The sequence below is a fragment of the Aptenodytes patagonicus genome, chromosome 1 (genome assembly GCF_965638725.1).
Source record: "Aptenodytes patagonicus chromosome 1, bAptPat1.pri.cur, whole genome shotgun sequence".
In the NCBI taxonomy this organism is placed as follows: domain Eukaryota; kingdom Metazoa; phylum Chordata; class Aves; order Sphenisciformes; family Spheniscidae; genus Aptenodytes; species Aptenodytes patagonicus.
The window spans coordinates 114,326,166-114,348,288 of NC_134949.1; the positions used below are offsets into that span (position 1 = coordinate 114,326,166).

At 41.0% G+C, this 22,123-nt stretch overlaps 1 protein-coding gene across 1 annotated transcript in view; it reads right to left on the reverse strand.

The window, feature by feature from the left end:
- The window catches only part of SAMSN1 (SAM domain, SH3 domain and nuclear localization signals 1), a 101,443-nt gene that overhangs the window by 74,286 nt on the left and 5,034 nt on the right, over positions 1–22,123 (reverse strand). Inside the window, exons 2-5 of the mRNA XM_076352125.1 lie at positions 12,360–12,497; positions 6,158–6,198; positions 3,655–3,692; positions 2,131–2,217 (exon numbers count right to left, since the gene is read on the reverse strand). Coding sequence (XP_076208240.1) covers positions 2,131–2,217; positions 3,655–3,692; positions 6,158–6,198; positions 12,360–12,497 — 304 coding nt within the window. The remainder of the gene's footprint in view (positions 1–2,130; positions 2,218–3,654; positions 3,693–6,157; positions 6,199–12,359; positions 12,498–22,123) is intronic.

Genomic DNA, 22,123 nt, shown 5'->3' on the forward strand with positions numbered 1-22,123 from the left:
TCTGGCAACAATTACCAGTCACTTTACTGTGGAGTGAATTAGGAGCGGTGGAGAATTATGTCCACTGACTCTGAGAGCTGTCAGCTCTTTTCTGTTTTTCTCCTCCATACTCTTTCATGGAAGTCCAATGACTGTGACTTGCATAGTCATCTTTTTCAACAATACTTTTAGGCTGGCAAATCTGGTACTGACAATTTGGGTTTGGGCTTGTGAGCAAAGACAGGTATTCCCACTATTGTGTCTGTGGGATATATATGTTTTTACTGCCTTATCAGTCTGGAAAACTGATTTTTGCAGGGGTTATACACACAGCAGCATTAAGGACCTAATCCAAAGGCTACCGGTGTCAGTGGATGTCTTTTCATTGACTTCAGTGAGATTTGGATCAGGTCTGTGAATGCAACTCTGAAGTAAGCAGAGAAGTCTATGCTGGCCACCACACATGGCTTATTATATCTAACAGAAATTCATATTATGCAATAAACTTGCAGACCTTGAAGGATTATCTCTGTTAAGAGAAAGGATTGATCAATAGTGACAAATTATCTTGATCAATAGGAATACACTGTAAATCTCCCTGCAATGGTTTTCACCACTGTGTGAAGGGGACTTCCCTTCAAATAATTTTACTGCAGTAGGGGAAAGGGAGATTTTTATTTAGCTGCCAGCTTTGCTTCCTGTTCCCTCTGGGCCCCTGCCCTTCAATTACAACACTTGTCAGCTTTTAAAATGTGCACTGCTTCTTTTGCATGCTTTGGATATTTAAAAGGGTGAAAAAAGTCTTGAGTAGAGAAGACTCTGGAGGAAGGTCAAAAAGTTCTGTTTTCTCATTCAGCCTTTTTCTGCCTCCAGACCGACAACCTCTGGAGTAGTATGAGGAATCATTCCAAAATGTTTTTGCTTAAAAGTAAGACCTGTCTGGAGAGAAATGCCTCATTTTTCTTTCACCTATCTTTACAACCTTTTCCCTTGCAAGCCAATGAGACTCACTGAAGGTCCCTTTTCCCCTCATCAGTTCATCACAAGAGCAGAGTTCCTCTAAACTTTCCTGTCATCTCTTCTTTCTGGTTCTGGTTCCAAGAAACCCAATTTGCCCATACATGGGCAAATACAATAGGTATTGCAATTTCAGATCTATTTTCCAAGCATTTAAGAGTTTATCTTCAAGTGGTGAAGTGAATGAAATCCAAAGGGAAAGCTGGTGCCCTGTCCTGTGCTTTCTTTGGCGTGTCCAGGTAACAGTGGAATCTCCTAACAGTGGATATCTAGACCATTTGTAGAGGAGATAGTAAAAATTAAGACAATGGCCATCTTCCCACTTTGTTGTCTTAAGTAGGGAACAAAACACGCCTCCACTTTAATCTCACATATCTTGGTTTCTGTTTCTGCTGAACCTTGTCTGGTTTGGGCTGATTAGGCAACTATAATGGATCTACCTTGACTTTAAAAGGTACAAATACAAATTCCATTCCTGGAAGCAACATTAAGCAGATTATCAAAGCATTTTGATTTTTAAAAATCCAGTTTATGTTTAAATAGACAAGGCAACTGCTCACTTGTTATTTCTCATAGTTATTTTTATGAGTTTATACTGATCAACTCTTAAACAGTGTCACTAGCAATTTCCCATATATTAGCTGTAAGGTTGTTTCAATAAAGCTGGACAAAACAGGTTTAGAAAGAGAATCGGACAAAACAGTTGCCTACAAAATTTTGCCAACTCTCTTTTGCACCTGTCACAAGACCTTTTTTCTGACAAAAGTTACTGTTTCCCTGTTGGATATCTGGAGCAGTGTAAAGTATACTGGGAACACAGATCCCTACTGTAGGCTCATATTACAGTTGGCAAGCCCTATACAACATGACTATGGCAATTTACTGTAGTAGAAGTCGTCTTTGGCCTGTGGACTACAGACTGAATTGCTCACAGAGTGTGTCCTTAGCTTCCCAGTTTTAAGGTAAGCTTTATTTTAACTACTTTTTCCCCCCCCTTGGGGACAAGATAAATCTCAAAAGGACTTGACAAATTATTTAGCTAGATTATTGGTGAAAAATGAGAAATTTTCCTAGGTGCCCTTTAAAATACTTTGTGGAAAATGCAAAATCAGCTGAAATATGTTTAGCAATTACCTTCAAGCTGACAGTGCCTTCTGATGCACGAATCATTCTCCGGCTTCCTGGAACCCTGCCAAAGTGTGCCATTCACATTTTTCCTGTCTAAAGTAAAAGCACAGAGAGCGGTCACCCGAATTCATAGCAAACCTGTGAAATAACAGGAAAGTCTGTAAAAATAGCATCAGAATGCAAATCAAACAAGCTTGCAGAACAGTGTAGCGTCTGCTCAAACACAGAAATGAATTGATGATTTCACAATATAGGAAATTTGATGGATGGATGGTGTTTATTGTGAGCAGACTTCAAGTTTTATCATCTTTTGCTGCTAATAGCTCGTTTAACACTGTTAAAACATGATCAGAATTATTGTTATCTTAACCCTGGTTTTAAGACCTAGGAGCCCACAGAACATCTGTGCCTTTATTTTGCTTCCAGGAATTGTATAAATATTATTTAATTTTACAGTTAACCAGCTAGTGTGTTAGCAAGAAATAGCATCAAAGATGCCCACATCTGTGTCACACATGCTCCAAGGCTAGTATGTCTCAGCTTAATGGGAGAAACTAGGTTGGCTTTGAGAACAAGATGGCCATTTTCCTGAACTTCGAAGCAGTCATGCTTCACAGCATATTGATAACTATTAAGTTTTTGTGCTTTCTGGTTTTCTTTTTTTTTTTTTTTAAAAAAAGGGTTAAGTTTCACCCTATGTCAGAAAATTTTCTTTATGAACGCGCTTGTCGATTCTGTCAAGTGCTGGGAATTCATTACAGCCTGGATGCTGTAGACCAAATGATACTGTTCTGCATGAAAGTCTTCCCAGTGCAGGGCTACAGAATGAAGTCTTAACATAGGGGAACTTTCCGCTATCTGAGACACATTGATATGAAATATAGCTGCATCGTTACAGGCAGATGTAATAACCTTTTTACTCAGTAAGGGCTAGATACAACAACTAAACCCAAACTCCAGAGAATAAATAATAGAATGTTAACAGTAAGCTCTCACTGAAAAAAATAGTAATTTCTACTTTTTAAGAAACTGATGATTATTTCCTACAGAGGATTTACAAAATAGAACCTATTGAATCACAAGTGTGGATAATCACAGGTGTGTCAAGACAGGTTAAAAAAAAAAAACACCTGAATGTCTTCATTGGTGAACTTGTTTGTGAAACCTGGAGCAAAGTAGTTTAACGTGGGAATGGGCAGGGACATGAATTTGATTAGATCAGAGATATTTCACTTTTTTATTGAAATGATTAAAAGAAACACTGGACATGCTGAGTATTTCTCAAGCTGTCCCATAATAGGTTCTTTAAATCTCAATTTGGTTTCTATGTTTAACTAGTTTGTTTTCAGTATCTACCTACAAACATGTCTGTGGAAAATGGAGGGGGGGGGGAATATATTGATAGCTTAACTGTATTTTTTCCTTTCCTTTCCATTTGCTCCAACATCTGTAAAGCAAATCAGACCCTTAATTAAAGTTGGCTCTGTGAGATTAGCAAGTATACAGTAAATGATTTAAGCAGTTACTAACCAAATGCTTCATTTTCAGACATGGACTTCTGGATGGATCTACAAGAATTAAAAGAATTTACCATTAGCTGAAAGTCAGAATGAAAAATGAAAGCACGTTTAATCAAATATGGATATTTTCAACCTAATTCTTCAAAGCAGGGCACAGGGATTTAGCTGTGCAATTCCCACTGGCTTTAATTGGAGTTACTTGGCTTTTCTCATTCACCCGATCATCTACTCCCACATGCCACACAAAGCTCTGGAAGCTTCTGAGTTTTCATTCTGTAAAAACATGTTATTCAAGTTTTTTTTTTGGAATGAAGAATTCATGACTGAATCAGGGAGCCCATCAGAAGAAAATAGAAATACTTTTCTTTAGACATGATCTGCAATGTCCTATAACTTTTAGAAATTAGTGCCTGAAGTTTGGTGACATAACAATGGATTGAACCAAGAGCTACATATGAACATACCGTCCCCATGACTGTGAGTGACATTTTATTGCCTAAATAAACCTTGAGCTTTTTGCACATTTACATCAAGGAATAGTCCTAACTCATGCTTCCGTCTGTAGTCAGTGGTTTATAGATGATGACTTAAAGAATATAATGACTTAACAGAAGAAAAAGAAATCTTTGAATTAACAAAGATTTACCCTGTGAATTAATTTGTTTCACTTCATCCATAAAGAACCCCAATGGATAGTAATCTATGAGCTAGAGGATGAAGCCAGAAGATTATACCAGATGAGACCAGAGACTTTCTAATCTGTGACAATGATCAGCAGAAGGGAAAGAGCACAAAAAATGAGATCCATCTCCCAACTTCAGGCACATAGGTGCTGAAGGGTTTCCTGAGCAAAAGGGTGCAACTGAACTATTGGTTTTTTAAGGAACTGGTCTGTAAACACTAGATCCTTTTGAAACCACTTGGATTTTTTTTTGCTTCCAGAGTTCCACAATTTAATTCTTACTGTCTAAACAAGGCATACTTCTGTTTATTTTATTTCTGCTACTCTATTGCATTTGGTGCTTCCTTGTTGCCCTGTTGTAAGAAAAAGAGAATGATAATTCCTCATTCACTTTCTCCATATCTACAGAAAAGCCCAATGTGAAAATTTCTGCATTATCAGTGGGGGTATCATGCCAGGATAGTGATGGCTGGACACTCACAATGAAATAATTTCCATTACAAAATCTTTTCATGTTGAGTGAAATTATTTTCATCCAGTTTACTAATTTTTTATATCAATTAGTCAAATGATCTAGACAACCCTTCTAAATTCTGATAATTCATTTAAAATAGGATTAGGTTTAGAATAGAATAGTTTTATTTGCATTGTAAGATTTGACACTGTAGCTATAGACTACTATTTCTACTCCTGGGGCAGACTTAGTTCTGATCTAAGCAGGAGGCTCTTAGGCAGCTAGGTGATTGCATCATATTTGGTAGAGCTTGGTAGAGTAAAACTTGGGTAAGACCTACACAGTAGTTTGGCTTCCTTAAAAGTGTTAAAGAATGATGAGAAAACCATGAATAATAGAGTTGTGTCCATACTTTAATTAATGCAATTTTGGGAGCATTTTCACAGGGCCCTGGCTGGTCACAGATAACTGAGATCTCACAGCTCTGAGTGCATACGTCTCTGTGTTTGCAGTTGATAAGTTACTAGTATTTTTATCAGATGACCAGAAATAGATTAAAACTGTTACTTAAGACAAAGGAGCTCTTGATTTTCTTTGAAATCTTTATCTATTTTGAAATTTCTCAGCAATAAACATAGATAACACTGATGTTCTGAGTTTAGTGGAGCCCAACCTAAAAATGGAAAAAGAAAAAAGAATGTCCAGGGATTTTCATGTCTGTCACAGCCAGACAGATAAAATCTGTCTCTATCATTCCATTAGGCAGGATTTCAGATTTCATCTGAAGGGGACCACTTCAGTAATGCAATAGCCTTCAACGTGAAGCCAAAAAAGAATTTTCAAAATAAATACCCCTGCTTACTAATATATATTAATCATTAGCCCAAACCATAGCGTTGTGTCTCAATGAATGGATGCAAAGCATGCTACTGTCACAAATATACTTGATAAAATACAGTCTGACCTGCTTTATCTGAATCATTTTGCAAACTAATTTTTTACTTGGATTAAAAACACAAACAAAATACTCTTCAGGAGATTATCAGGTCAATGGTACAAACATGCTATAAAATAGGTTACCACTTCAATCTTCCAGAAAAGCAGACATATGGTTAAACCATGCTCAGATTAACTGCATTTGATTTTAGCTGTCCTGGTTCTGATATTTTGGAAGAAATATTAATGTATATGAAAAAATCATGGCAAAGAGCTTTAGTAATGCATTACAAGCTTGTTACTTGCTTTCCAACTCCAACATTAATACATGTACTCTATGAGAATTAAAGCAACATTGGCAAACATTAATAAAACAACAAGGATGAAAAGTACAGACAAATATAGTGACACTGTGTAGACCTCGAACTGGTCTCAACTTACTTTCTTTTTTTGGTCACTGTGTTCTCAAAATCAGGAAATTCCTTTTAAAAAGATAGAGAAAAGAAGTCTATGAAAATCAAAAATGTTTAATCCAAATGTAATATTTTCCTCACTGGAAAGACACTGAATAATGTACTTCTGATGCAAGTTTTTAATATCCACTAACAATTCCAGTCTTTCTTCTTCCAACAGCTGAAGCTGTGGAAGACATAGTGCAGCAGAGAATATATGGACTTATGTGTCCTGATTTTAGGAGGCTTCAATATCTGTGGCTCCCAAGCAGCTGACAACTGTAATACCCCTGAAAAAGCAGAGAACAAGACTCTTACCCCAAGAATGAATATAATATTTCTTCCGTAGTATGATTCTTTTAAATTTTATGAGGATAAAATACCCACACATTACAATGGTATGTGGCTTTCTGAGGGACACAGAAGGATGCAGACTCTGTAACCCCATTACACACAGAGGAACGTGTAAGAGAGCAGGAAACTGCAAGTAAAATTGGAAGTTGTGCAAGTCGGCCTGGCAAAGCTCTGAGGGGCACCAAATCAGAATCAAGCACTGGCCTGGAGGCAAGGTCACACAGCCCCCAGGGCCCAGATGATATGTACCCTGACAAGATGTGGGAAGGAAGAGAAGAGTTATGTGGGTGTTGAAAGAGTGAACAAAAGGGTGCCTCGCTCTGCAAGTGATGCCAAAACATCTCACTGCATCTTTGCTGTCGCAGTTACCCTGGGACTTGAAGTTAATTTTAACTTTAAGAAAACCTGAGGATGTCATGCTAGGACAGAAGAGATCTCTGATCCCTATACTATTTTGATATCTCCTGAGACAGAATATCAAAGCACTATATCACTTTCATATCTATTTCTTCCAGCCTGGAAAGCAGAAACTGGGATAAAAATGTCCATGATGAATGTCACTTCAATCTGCTGTGCAAGAAGAGACATTAAAAAAAAAAAAATAACCATTCATTATTTTATAAATATGAAAACTTCAGTGTATGGACCTATTTCTCATATTCTTATGTTTAATTTATTTCCTTCATGTAATACTATCTAAATCTGCATGGCTCTGACCACAGTAATTTAAAAATGTCATCCAGGTTGCATGATAAAAAGCCAAAACATGTACTACATAAAATGATGTAAGTGCATAATTGAGCATTTTATATTTTTCCCCTCCTCTCCGAAAAAGCCATCATAGATTTTTTTAAAGCTTCTTCAGGGGAGTGCATTAAGAAAAGGCTGTTTTACTGCATTGAGGTTATTTTAGCTGAGTGTAGGAGGTCCTTTTAGCACCTGGACATTTGTGAATGCTAATAATTCTATGCAGTTTCACAGAATTTTTTTTTACATGTGTAGATTTGTTCACAGATGCTGTATGCAGATCAAAAGAGTATACAGAATTTATCATCTACTTTGAAATACTGCAAGCAATGTAAGATAAATTTCTTGCTGAAAAGAAATTCAGCATTAGTCGGGACAAATCTTTTCAATAGCTCTAAAGAAATGACTAGATGAGGTGCACAGACACACAGAGAAGTTGAAAAATGTTGAAAAAGTGATTTTAAGGCTCTTTTAAAAGGGTAATGTCAACATCCTGGTATGGAACATGAAACATGGAATTGTAGGTTTAATCTTTTGCTCCACGATCTGAAACCAATGTTTCAGCATGAGTTTCTTAAAATCCAGCAAAAGATGCATGTATGGCATTACATCATACATTGAGGTGATACTGATGTGAGTTCACTGGATATCATGGGATGCAGTGCCACAATGAAATATGACAGTGGGTTTAAATGGCCATTTAAAAATGGCACCTTTTATTTGACACACCTCTTCCTGCTATGTCTGAATCAGCTGGCTAAATTGGGGTACAAGAATAAATTACTCTTGTCTGTACTTTTTTTTTTAAGAATCTTTTCAGTATTTGACTACACTTAAAATTAATCTGAAACTAGAAATTAAGCAGTTTTAAAAACATGTTTTACCTTAGAATGTAAGTTAAGGTTCATCTAGGCTCTAATCTCCACATTCTCCAAAGTGCATAATTACCTTGTTTATGGGAACAATCCTTTCCTTCCCTATCCCAAATTTGAGCAATCTGTTTCCTAAAAACAAATTGCACGTGTGGAAACTCAGCATTATGAAATTTATTAATAAAGTCCTTTCCTCCCTGTTTTTGTCTAATAACTCTGAATTAAAGAATTGAATCGGTGTGTCCAAGCTGGCTGAGAAAGCTAGAGCTCCTGTGCCTGTTAAGACATGAGTCTGTTAAGACTTTCAAACAGGGAAATGATCATTTCAGATAACTAGTGCTCTTCTTTCCCTCACTGGAATCAAATGCCAATTATAACACTGCAGATTAAAGCAGGTATCATGACCGATTGTGATTTTCCTGGCCATAACTTAGAAAGACTGATAAATTATTTGGCACTTTTCTGATATACAGGGTAGTCGATCATATCACAGTCAGCAGTTGAAAAATATGTGGGTCTCATGACATTTGGTGATTGCAATCTGACAGGAAATATATGAAAATAGTTTTAATACTGGAGACTCTCTTCTTGTGAAGCTTAAGACAGCTCATGAGCTAGAAGACTGTAACACTGAGCTACAAGAGGTAGAAATTCAGTTTCCCAGTTAATAGCATAGGTAAGGCAAAGAGCACTCATATGATTCATTACTGTTGGCTACCAACTGTTTCTGAGGAAGATCCGATTCAGCTTTGCTGTGTATAAGGTTCAAAAACAATCCAAAAATGTATTTTTGTTCTTTCTGTCTGAGAATATTACTGAAGCCGAGCAACAGGCAAAGTAACCAAAAAGTTAACAGGCCAGTTCCCTGAGAGAATTAAAATCAAAATGCAAGTGTGTATAACAGGCACAAGACAGTACCATACGAACCTGGAGTGGGAATATCCCAGGCAAAACATTTTGGATACTAAACAGATCTTCTAAGTTATGTGAAGGAGAAGAACAGTGTACATGAAACAGAGATTATTCTTCATCCAGGATGTGTCATTTGGGCAGATATTTGGCCAGGAGCAAAAATAATCACGGTTCAAAAAGGTGCCCAAAGAGTATGTTCACTGAATTATGTCCTGCACAGCTTCAGTGACCACAGTACTCTATATTTCCCACGTCTCCAGAAGAATGTCACAGCCCAGCTATGATTAGGACAAATCACAACAGATGAGATATAACTGCAAGAAAATAACTACCCTGCCGCAGTATAAGGAAAAATTTCCTCTAGCACTAGCCTGCCTTTTTTAAGTTGAGGGGAGAAGACCTTGAACACCTGCCCTGTTGATTTCCAAAGTTGTGTAGAAAAAACGAAGGGGAAAAAGCCTCCTAAGGAGGAAATGTGCTGTTCCAGGCTGCTCCACCCTGAGGAGATTTAACAGCTCTGTGGAATCTGCATGGCCACGGTTCAGCCGACCATTTAAACATACACTCGAGCCCATACCTACTTAGCAGTGCACTTAAGTATGTGCATTACTGAGTAATGATAGATGGCTGAATCAGGGCCTGAGGGAGCCAATAATGTTCTGAATTTATCATGCTATGGGGGCCGCCCTGCAGCCTGGAACCAAGTGACGGGATTAAAAATGGGAGAGAAGTACAAATGGGCTCAGTTAATAAGCTTAACGGCTTCATCCAAGGTGTAGGTCTAATAACTCACATGCTAGAAATAGCAGATAAGATTACACATCGTCCTTTGGCCTTAGTGGCATTTTTCCATAGGTCTTACTGCCAACACGTCATCACTAATCTTGTTTTCCATTTCTAGAGAGTATTTTATAAATAATCATGTTGATTCTACAGCCAGCACTGTGACACAGCATCCAGCCGTTATTTTTAGTTAAGTGCTGAGCTGAATATTCTCTCAAAACAGAACAAAATAAAACCCTTGTTAATATCTAGTGAGCCAACAGTTTGCTTACCCATTTACCGTTACTTTTATTGATGATGAATTTTAAATTTAGTGATGAATAAATGTGCCATCACTAAAATATTTCCTTTAGGAAGACAGAAATGTATGATAAGAGTTAACAGAAACCAAGATTTTTCTATTCATTGCTGTAAACGTATCTTCATGGACGACGCAGTGCCATCCCACAAAACCAGCACTGAGCAGTGTGAAAAATGTTTTGCTACAATTTGTTCAGATTAACGTACAGGATTTTCTAATCCTACACTAGTAGCAAATCTGCTTCTCTAGGCTGTCTCAGTGAAAAGAAAGTTCTGTATTGAATAGGTTGATTACTTTTATTTAGCTGAAAAATTTATGAAGCCTAACTCTACACTAATATAATGAAGAGTCTGAAGTAATGCTGTCAAATCAGAAAACAGAACAAAACAAGAAAAAGCAAGAAACAAAAAGCCTGAGGTGAATATGTGAATTAAAAGTGAATTAAAAGTGCAGTGATAATTTCTTTACTGAAAGAGTGGTGAAATTATCACTGCACTTTTAATTCTTAGTCTTACACATTGTGAAAACCTGGTGCAGAGCACACTGCTAGGGATGTGTCTCTACCATAGCTTGAGAAGATAAAGGATAATTTCTAGTAGTTATCTATCACAAAGTATCTTAGGAGGTCATATGTCACATGCTGGGCAACAAACCAGAAAACAAATCTACTTTCAATTTTTGGTTTACTTTGTCTAAATGCTGTTCCTAGCAGATAAACGTCTGTCGGACAAAGAAATATTAGTGTAGCTGTCATTAACTGTTAAGTTGGTTTGTAGTCACAGCAAAGGGAAAAAGACTGAAGAGATGTAGGAGCTGAACTATGATGTCTACCTCTGTTAGTAGAATGGCATGTTTCAATGCGGTTGTGTAACACAGCCCTAGCCAAATAGCTAGAGCTTCGCACAACTGAAATACTGCAAGCATGCTAGGATCAGGTTACAGCCGTATTTCACAACCGTGATTAAACACACTTAGCTGGAACAGAGTAGAGGTGGCTCATTTTTATAGTAACAAGGTCACAGTCTGATAATGGGGAGAAACCTGTCACACAGGAGAGCATCTCCCACCTACTACAGTAAAATTATAATGCAGGCACATTTCAGAGCCCAGGCTCATATATCTGTGCTGATGCTATGAGGAATCATCTTGAGATCTCTGCACTGCTATACTCTTAAAACCAGGAACATTATATAAAGCACCAAGGTGATTATGTGGAAGAGAGAGACATGCGGGGAGTGAGACGGTTGCAGCAGAAGGGCACGAGAAGAACAAGTTATTTCCATTCCTCTAGGAATTCAACAAGTGCATGCCACAGTTCCCCAGCCATTCGCCTATCCCACCAGCTCCAGCACTCTCGCCACGCAAATCCTGTGTGCAAACCTGCTCTGTGATACTGCAACACCATAGGCCCAACAGTCTTATAGCTACCCAGTACCTAACCCAGAGCACACACGGGTAAAGCCTGGCATAATTTCTGAAGGGAAGACGGTCTCTCTTCTTTGAGTAATGAATATCCTTGTTTTCTCTTTATTCCTTCCCCAGACTGCATCATATGTTGCTATAGATAGAGATAGTAATTATAAACGGAGCATTGTAAAGCAGAGAATGGAGATTATGAAATTAAAAAGATTATGAAATTTAATATACTATGTTAAAGTACTTGTCAAAGCCTCAACGATATATTATACCAATAACATACCAATAATAAAGGATTAAGTAGGGTAACATTATTCAGGAAGAAAAAAAAACAGAAGACAACCTCCTTCACATGTTTACCTAATGAGGTCTTGTAAAATGTAAAGGTTATTCCAGAGGCCATCAGTTGCAAAAATTGTACAACTCACACTTTAGAAACGCATTTTTTTGTTAATAAAAAGGACAACCAAAGACACCAATAGTATATCCTGTACAGTACTAATATCTGTACCCAGCATTTTCATATGGTATTACTTGCAAAGAGAAATTCCCTTGTACAGTGAAGCTGCACTAATCTCACTTTGCTGCTAGCTGTATAGAAACTCATGACCTGTTTTTCAAGCATGCTTGTTAAGACAGTACAGAAATCAGGTCATTGGCTACAGAGATGGGATTTGAACAGTGGCTCTAAAGAGCCTAAATAGTTCAAACTGTCAGTTAAGCCAGCTGAACACACATGTGCCTGCATACAGAGTAACAGTTTTTTGCAAAATACGTTGCATACTTTGCAATTAAATTTTACTTACCAAAGACATCGACCTATCAGGCGGTCCACAGTTTACATGCACGCTCACTGGAGTGCTAGACCGGCTGTCAGTAGTAGTTGTATCCTTGGGTTCTTGATGTTCTGGGACAGGCTCATACAAGCTGTCCATTGAGCCCTCCTAAAATATATTTAAACAGATTTTCAGAGATCAACACTTGTAAACACATTAAAATAATAGCAATTAAAAACTCAAGCAGTTTCTGTGGTTTACAAAATAGAAAGAGTGATTTTCCTCCCCTATCTTTTGAAATCCTTTAGTTATTTCTTTCTCTAAAAAAGCATGTAGAAATTGATTATTGTAAGTACCCAAATGCTGGAGTTCACAGTATCACAGCTTAGATTGCACAGATTGGCAGGGGTAAAGCTGAGGATACAGCAAAAATGAACATTAACTGCTCAGAATGAGTAAAATCAGGTGTATATCTCCACCTGAATACGACATAAAAATTCCTGTGAAAACTATGAAAACTATAAACCATGAAAATTTGTATATAAACTGTAAAAATGTTTTATAGTTAGTACTTCTTCTTCATGGGAAAAAGTTGATTTGATGCAGAAAGGTAATCCTATTCCTTAGAAATAAATGGCAACAATGCTGCCAGCTCCCAGAATTTGAGATTCATGATTTAGGCCCCCAAAATAATGAGAATGGCTAGAATTAAAAATAAATTCCATTTGCATTCAAATTTTTAAACTCTATGTTATAATGCACATTGAAGGGTTCTTTTTCTCCAACCAGCAAGAATATAAACATTTTAACAGAAACTAAGATTTTCGCATTTATCCCACAACTCCAAGAGCCAGGATTACATACACACACCACCATTCCATAATTCAAGAGTTAAATGAAAGCAGATGGTAAAACTAAAGACACTCTAATTAATGATCCTAGATTTTAGATGTTGCCACTTTGATCTGCACTGAATATTTTTCCAATGAATTTTGATTACTGATTTTAACTGCATTAATTAAGGAATAAATCAAATTTATAGCAGTGTGACTTACAGCAGAGCAACACCATTGAAATTAACATCGTATATTATTATTTAAAAGCATTTGTTCCTCTAGTACAGAAGATAAACACAGATGTATATTTGAAGTTATATTGTTAATATGTAAAGCTTTACAGGCAATATTATTGACTGGTGAAACAGCAGTTCAAAGACGTGACTAATTTTTGCAACCACAATGTTTATCTACAGATCTTTATTTGCTTCAGTCTACTAGAGTCTTGATAAGCCAAGATAAATGTTGTGGGAGAAATATTACAAGTTGAACCTCTTGAAAATACTCAAGTTATATACTGGAATTTATTCTAAGAACTAATGAGTTAATGCTTCCTGGCAAAATGGCGCATGGCTTATGAAGCACACTACGCGTGGCTTGTGCTCCTAACAGCCAGCTGAGCCTGGGTTTTGACACCAACCGTGTTTATTCGTAAGAATATTACTTTTTCTTCCTGTAACTATGTTGCCATGTAGCAACGATGGTTCAGGCTCCCTGTCTGAAGTTGTGGATTGAGCCTTTCTAGACAAAAATGATGAGTTTAAAACCTTGTTACACACTTCCAGGATTCTGCAATGTAAAATGCAACCATATACTTCTCCCTCAATAGGGAATCATGCAGAATTTTGGTGAAGAGTGTATTTAATTAAGAGATGGAAGCATAAAAGAGAGCTCGTGTGAAAGAGAGAGTGAGAGAGAGAGAAAAGGGGAGGGAAAAGAGAGGGTGAGGAAGAGTGAAAGGAGAGCGAGCGAGCAGAGGAAGAGAGAGGAGGAGGGTAAGACAAGAGAGAGAAAAAAGACAAAGAGAAAGAAAACTATGTGAAAGAGAGAAGGGAGGAAAAGAGCAAGAAAAGAGGGGGAAGAGATAGGGAGAGAGAAGAAGAGCGGAGAGACAACGAGAGAGAAAGGGAGAGAAAGCGTAAGGGGGAGCATGTGAGAATGAGTGCTTAGGAAAGGCAGAGAGGGAGAGCGTGAGGAAGAGCTCAAACGAGAGAAAGCTTATGTGAGAAAGATGGAGCATGAGGGTGCAAGAAAGAGCAGGTGTGTAAGACAAAGCAAGTATGCAGAAAAAGAGCAAGTGCACATGAGAAAGTGAGGCCATAAGGAATAGGAAGCACATGAAAAAGAGTGAGGGCATGAGAAAGAGGATGCATGCAAGAAGTGGACCACATGAGAAAGCACGAGTGCACACGAGAAAGAACACAAGAAAAAGCAAGTGCACAAGGAAGAGCAAGCACACAGAAGAGAGAGCGGGTGAAGAAGAGAAAGAAAGAGACGAGGTAGGAAGGGAGGGAGAGAGAATGCATGAGAGCAAGTGAGAGAAACTGTGAGAGAGCGTGACTAAGAGTGAGAGAGGGCAAGAAAGAGCGCATGAGAAAGAGACGTCAAATGAGTAAGAGAAATCTCGCCTGAGGAAGAGTGAGCATAAGGGCACGGGAAAGGGTATGAGTGCATGAGGAAGCATGTGAGTGTGTGAGAGAGGGAGTAAGTGCATAAGAAATAGAAAGTGCGTGTGAGGAAGAGCCAGGGAATGAGAAAGAGTGAGGGCACGAGAAAGAACGAGGGCACCAAAAAGAGAGAGGGCACGGAAAGGGGCAAGGGTGCAAGAAAGGGAGGGCGCTGAAGAAAGGGGATATACAGAAAGGGTGTGAGCATGGACAAGAAAGTAAGCAAGAGAGCAAAGGCATGAGAAAGAGTGAGTGCCTGTGCGCAAGAGTGTGTGAGAAAGAACACACAAGAAAGAGGGAAATAGTGTGTAAGAAAGAGAATGTGTGGAAAGGTGCAAGAAAGAGATGGCATGAGGAAGAAAGCAAGACATAAGGGCATGGGAAAGAGTGAGTGCACAGTTGCAGGAAAGGCCACAAGGTCGCAAGGAAGGGTGCAAGGTTGTGAGAAAGAAAGTGAAGATACAACAAAGAGACCAGGCATGAGAAAGAGAGTGAGGGCATGAGAAAAGGAGTGGGCATGAGAAAGAGCATGCCGATATCCAGAAAGAGCACCAGTGCAAGAAAAAGTCAGCATGAATGAGAAAAGTGTGAGCATGAGAGAAAGAGAGGGAAAGAGAGAGAGGGTGAGAGAGAAAGAGTGAGGAAGCAAGAAAGAGCAAAAGCTAAATAAAGCAAGAAACAGTGAGAGAGAAAGAGGGGAGGTGAGATCAAGACAGAGAGAAAGAACATGTGAGAAAGAGTGCTAAAGTACGAGGGAGAGAAAGAGTGCGTGTGAAAGATCAAATGAGAAAGAAAGCCCACGTGAGAAACAGTGAGTGTGAACAGTGAGTGTGAGGGCATGGGAAGGCGTGGGCACAAGAAAGGAAAGCACAAGGGTGGGGTAAAGCACATAAGCATGTGAGAGCATGGTTGCATGAGAAACAGCAAGCACGTGCAAGGCAGAATGAGGGTGCAAGAAAGAGGGAGGGCACCAAAAGTCAAGGCCACAAGAAAAGGGGAGCACTCCAGAAATGCACAAGGAATAAAGAGGGAGACAACACAAGAAGGAGAGAGAAGGGGTGCAAGGCAAAAGAGAGAGATGGATTGAGAAAGAACACGTGTGTGAGAACGCAAGCATGAGGGTGTGAAAAGGATATAGCACAAGGTTTTAAGAAAGTGCGTGAGGGCACAAGAAAGTGAGGGTGTGAGAAAAATCAAGGGCATGAGAAAAGGATAGCTCATGAGGAAGGAAGCCTGCATGTGAGAGAGTGAGCATGTGAGAAAGAAAGTGCACATGAGAGAGAGAATGAGAGCGTACAAGTGAGAGGGAGAGCGAGCATGTGAGAAAGAATGCTCACAAAAAAGAGAAAGCTCACATGGGAAAGAGTGAGCATGAGGACACAGGAAAGGGTGAGTGCAAGAAGGGGAAGGGTTGAGGGCAAGAGAAGGGTTGAGGAGCATAAGAAAGCAAGCACACAGAGAAAAGCAAGAGCACAAGAAAGGCAAGAGCATGAGAGAGGGCAAGTGCTTGAAAAAGGGAGTGTGCAAAAAAAAGTGCAAGCATGCGTGAGCAAAGGTGCAAGAAAGTGCACATGCAAGAGAAAGAGAGACAGAGAGTGCAAGAAAGAGGGGGGAAGAGAGAGAATGTGAGAAAGAGAGAGTGCTGGAAAAAGATGGCATGCAGAAAAAAAAGCACACACAAGAAAGCAAGCATGAGGGCATGAGAAAAACAGAGTGCAAGGGTGCAGGAAAGGGTGTGAGGTCACAAGAAAGGGCATGATGGTGTTAGAAAGGAAGCACTGGCACAAGAAATGATGTGATGGTCTGAGAAAAGGAGGAGGCACAAGAAAGGAAGTATGGGTGGGAAGGAGAGTGCCCATGAGAGAAAATTAGGGGGAAACAGAGGGAAAGAGCAAGAGAGAGGGAGGGGAAGAGTGAGGGAGAGGGAGAGGGAAAGAGTGGGAGAAATCATAAGACCGTTTACAAAGGGGGAGAGAGATCACGTGAGTAGTACAGAGAGAGAGTGTGTGTGAGGAAGAGATGGCACGTGAAAGAGCGATTGTGCAAGAAAGAGAAAGTGTGTGCAAGAAAGTGAGCGTGAGGGCATGAGAAACAGTGAGAGCAAGGTTGAGAGAAAGGGGGTGAGGTCATGAGAATGGGGGAGAGGGTGTAAGAGCGGGTGCAAGGCCACGAGACAGAGAGGGTGTGAGAAAGGGAGGGAGCACGAGAAAGAGCAGGACAACTTGTGAGAAATAGTGCACATGTGAGAAACAGCGAGTGTGTGCAAGGTAGAAAGGGAGCACCTGTGACAAAGACAGCTCTCAAGAAAGAGGGAGAGGGAGTGCAAGAAAGCGAGCACGAGGGCATAAGAATGAGTGACAGTGAAGCCTCAAGAAAGGGAGCAAGGGCATGAGAAAGGGCATGAGGTTGCAACAGAGTGAGGTCGTGAGAAGAGGAGCAAGTGGGTGAAAGAGCAGGACCATGTGCGAGAAAGAGAGGGCACAGTAAGAGGTGGGTGTGAGGGCACAGGAAAGAGAGCTAATGTGAGAAAGAGCACGTGTGCAAGGAAAAGTTTGAGTGTGTGAGAGAGATGGCAAGAAAGAGATAGTGTCTGAAAGAGAGCAAGAATGAGGAAGAACGAGGGGAAAGAGGAAGAAAGAGGGAGAGACAGAAGGGGGGTGGAGATAGAATCATCGAATCATAGAATCATTAAGGTTGGAAGAGACCTCTAAGATCATCGAGTCCAACCGTCAACCCAACGCCACCATGCCCACTAAACCATGTCCCTAAGCGCCTCATCTACACGTCTTTTAAATACCTCCAGGGATGGGGACTCAACCACTTCCCTGGGCAGCCTGTTCCAGTGTTTCACCACTCTTTCAGTAAAGAAATTTTCCCTCACGTCCAACCTAAACCTCCCCTGGCGCAACTTGAGGCCATTTCCTCTCATCCTATCGCTAGTGACTTGGGAGAAGAGACCGACACCCACCTCGCTACAACCTCCTTTCAGGTAGTTGTAGAGAGCGATGAGGTCTCCCCTCAGCCTCCTTTTCTCCAGGCTAAACAACCCCAGTTCCCTCAGCCGCTCCTCATCAGACTTGTTCTCCAGACCCTTCACCAGCTTCACTGCCCTTCTCTGGACACGCTCCAGCACCTCAATGTCCTTCTTGTAGTGAGGGGCCCAAAACTGAACACAGGATTCGAGGTGCGGCCTCACCAGTGCCGAGTACAGGAGCACGATCACTTCCCTACTCCTGCTGGCCACACTATTTCTGATACAGGCCAGGATGCCATTGGCCTTCTTGGCCACCTGGGCACACTGCCAGCTCACGTTCAGCTGGCTGTCGACCAACACCCCCAGGTCCTTTTCTGCTGGGCAGCTTTCCAGCCACTCTTCCCCAAGCCTGTAGCGCTGCATGGGGTTGTTGTGGCCCAAGTGCAGGACCCGGCACTTGGCCTTGTTGAATCTCATCCAGCTGGCCTCGGTCCATCAATCCAGCCTGTCCAGGTCCCTCTGCAGAGCCTTCCTACCCTCCAGCAGATCAACACTCCTGCCCAAATTGGTGTCATCTGCAAACTTACTGAGGGTGCACTCGATCCCCTCATCCAGATCATTGATAAAGATATTGAACAAGACCGGCCCCAGTACTGAGCCCTGGGGAACACCGCTCATGACCGGCCGCCAATAGATATGATTTATGAATAGAATAGAATCATAGATAAAGGTCAAAAAGAGATTGAGAGAGGGACCGCACCAGAAACCAAGAGAGAGTATGGCAGAAGGAGAGAAAGCACGCATGAGAAAATGAGTGTGAGAGCATGAGAAAGAACAAGGATGACGTTGAGAGAAAGGGTGTGAGGTCACAAGAAAGGGGGTGAAGTCATGAGAATGGGGTTGACAGAAAGGGAGTAAGGGCACAAGAAAGAGAATAGGTTGAGAGAAAGGGAACAAACACAAGAAAGAGCATTATCAACTGTGAGAAAGAGCAAGTGTATGTGAAAGAAAGAGAGCTAGATGGACGGAGAGCCACAGAGAGAGAGGTAAAGGGCCCCCAAGAAAGAAAGCTCTCAAGAAAGAGGGAGATAAATCTTGCATGAGAAAGAGTGGGCATGAGAAAGGATGGGTGTGAGGGCACAAGAAAAAGAGCCAGCACGCAAGAAACAAGGGAGAGCAAGCATGCAAGAGAGAGAAAGGTTCTGAGAATAAGGAAGGGCACAAAAAAGAGTAAGGACACAAGAACGAGAGTTAAAGAGTAAGAACATTAAAGAGTGATAGAGAGGGAGAGACAAAGGGGGACACAAAAAGGGAGAAGATAATATGAGGAGAGAGAGGGAAAGAAAGAAAAAGATTATGTGAGAATGAGAGAGAGAGGGAAAAGAGGGAGGAAAAGAAGACGTAAGGGAGATAAAGATGGGAAAGAGCGAGACAGACCATGAGGGACCGTGAATGAGTGAGGTAGGGATTGCAGGGGAGACAGTGCACTAATAAGGGTGTTTAGGAAAGAGAGGTGGTGTTAGAAAGAAAGCGAGCACAAGCACATAAGAAAGCAAGAATGAGGTTGTGAGAAAGGGTGCAAGGTCACGAGCAAGAGGGTAACATGGGAATGGGGGCATGGCCATGAGAAAGGGTACAAGAGCACAAAAAGGGGTGCATTGGTACAAGAAAGAGTAAGGGCATAAGCGAGTGAGCGAGCACGAAAAAGCATGATCATGTATGATAAAGAGCAAGTGCACATGAGAAAGTGCATGTCCGCATGTCAGAGAGAAAGAGATAAGGAGTGAGAGAGAGGGATAAAGCAAGAAACAGAAGGAGAGACATGCAAAGAGACAAAAAGACAGAGGAGGGTAGAGAGGAGGAGACAAGGACATAGAAAATGAAAGAGAAAACGAGTGAGGGGAGAGGAGAAAGAAGGAGCGAAACAGAGAAAGAGAACTCAAGAAAGAGGGACCATGTGTGCAAGAAACAGGAAGAGTGTGGAAGGGAGAGAGAATGTGTGCATGAAAGAGTGAGTGCAAGGGCATGAGAAAGAGTGAGAGTGAGGTTGCAAGAAAGGGCATAAAGGCACAAGATAGGGTGCAAGGGAGCGAGGAAAAGCATGGATGTGAGAAAGAGAGTGGCCACAAGAAAGAATATGATCACTTGCAAGAAAAAGCAAGGGTGCACAAAGAAGAAAGATAAAGAAAAAGAGGGGGAGAGGGAGAAGGGGAGAGAGCGAGAGAGCATGAAAGAAGGAGGGGGGGAAGGGAGCAAGAAACAGGGAGAGTTAGGGAAATAGAGAGATGGCACAAGAGAGAAAGTGCATACGAGAACGCTAGTGTGAGTGGGTAAGAAAGAACAAGCATGAGTTTGCAAGAAAGGGCCCAATGTTGCAAGAAGTAGTGCAGGGTCAAGAGAAAGGGCATGAGGGCATGAGATAACAAGCACACATGAGAAAAAGCAAGCATGCACAAGAAAGATTTCACATGACAAAAAGAGGGAGAAGGAGAGAGACGAGTCAGTAGGAGAGAGAAAGAGAGAAAAGAGAGAAGACAGGAGAGAGAAACGGAGAGAGAGCAATAGACTGAGCATGAGGGTGGGGGAAAGGGTGGACGCAAGAGAAAGTGGGGGCAAGGCTGCAATGTGTGCAAATATGTGAGAAAATGCAAGTGTAGAAAAAAGACAGCACATGAGAAAGTGAGAGCATGGGAAAGAGAGCACTTGAGAAGGGGAGCACACAAGAAAGCATGAATGTATAGAAGAAATGGAGCACAGGAGGAGAAAGAGAGTGGGGGCATGAGTATGCAAGGAAGGAGGGAGTGAGCAAGGAACAGAGAGAGTGAGAGCATGCGTGAGAGAGTTGGAAAGAGAGAGGCATGGTGCAAGAAATAAAGTGTACCTGAGAAGGCAAGCATGAAGTTGTGAGAAAGACTGAATGTGAGGTTGCAGGAAAGGATGTGAGGTTGTTAGGGTGCAAGGTTGTGAGAAAGAACATGAGGCGTCAAGAAAAGGCACAGTGTTGTGAGAAAGGGCTTTCTTGCTCATGCAAGAATCCAAGCATGGGTACGTGAGAAAGAGTTAGTGCAGGGTCACAAGAGAGGGCATGAGGTTGTGAGGACAGTGAGGGCACAAGACATGGAACAGGTGCACCAGCGTGTGAGAAAGAGTGAGCATGTACATGAGAGAAAGGATGCTTGAAAGAGGAGTAGAAGGAGGGAAAGAAGGGGGAGAGAAGGAAGGGGAGAGGGGGCAGGGGAAGAGAGGAAAAGAGAAAGAGAAAGGGAGAGAGAGCATGTGAATAAGAGTGTGCAGGAAAGAAAGACATGGCAGGAAAAAAAGAAAGCATGTGCAATAAAGTGAGGGTGTGATAAAGAGTGAGAACAAAGTCACAAGAAAGGGTGCAAAGTAACAAGAAAGGGGTGTGAGAAAGCGCATACAGGCGTGAGAAAGGGGCAAGAAGGGGAGTGAGAAAGAGAGCAAGGTCATGAGAAGGGGAGTGGGCATTCGAAAGATTATGACCATGTGCAAGAAAAAGCAAGCATAGGAGAAAGAGCAAGTTCATGTGAGAGAGAATGAGAAAGAGGTAGCGGGTGAGAGAGAAAGAGTGGGCACGTAAGAAAAAGATAGAGAGCACACATGTGAGAAAAAGCAAGTGTAAAGATGCGAGAAACATTGGGCATGAGAAAGGGCGTGGGCATGAGAAGGCATGAGCATGTAAGAGCAAGTGTGTGCAACAAAATATATGAGAAAGAGCTAAAGCATGAGAAAGGCAGAGTGCATGTGAGAAAGGGAGAGAAAGAGTGATAGAAAGTGAGTGCAAGAGAAAGAGAGAGACTGAGAAGGGTCATGAGAAACAGCATGCGAGAAAAAGAGAGCGTGTGAGGATAAGAGAGCATGAGAGAGAAAGCACACAAAAAAAGAGTGTGAGAATGAGAGGGCTTGAGCAATACAAAGAGCGAGCGCAAGGGCTCAAGAAAGGGTGGGCTCAAGAAAGGGCAAAACTGTGGGAAAGAGCGAAGGCATGAGAAAGAGTGAGGGCACATGAGAGAGTGGGCTCAAGTAAAAGCAGGCACAAGAAAGAATGAGCGTGCACGAGAGAGAGATGGGGTGCGAGAGAGGACGGCCAAGAAAGCGAGTGCAAGGAAGTCTGCATGAGAAAGCACAAAAGACTGAGAAAGAGAGTGCCCAACAAAGAGAAAGCTCACCTTCAGTTTACAAAAGAGTATTCTTTGCTGACTGGTTTTATACTTTGTAGGAGTATATTTCCATTGTAGGAGGTAAATATTGAAAGAAATAACTTTCTTTCAGGGCAACTCAAAGTATTTAACTGAAATT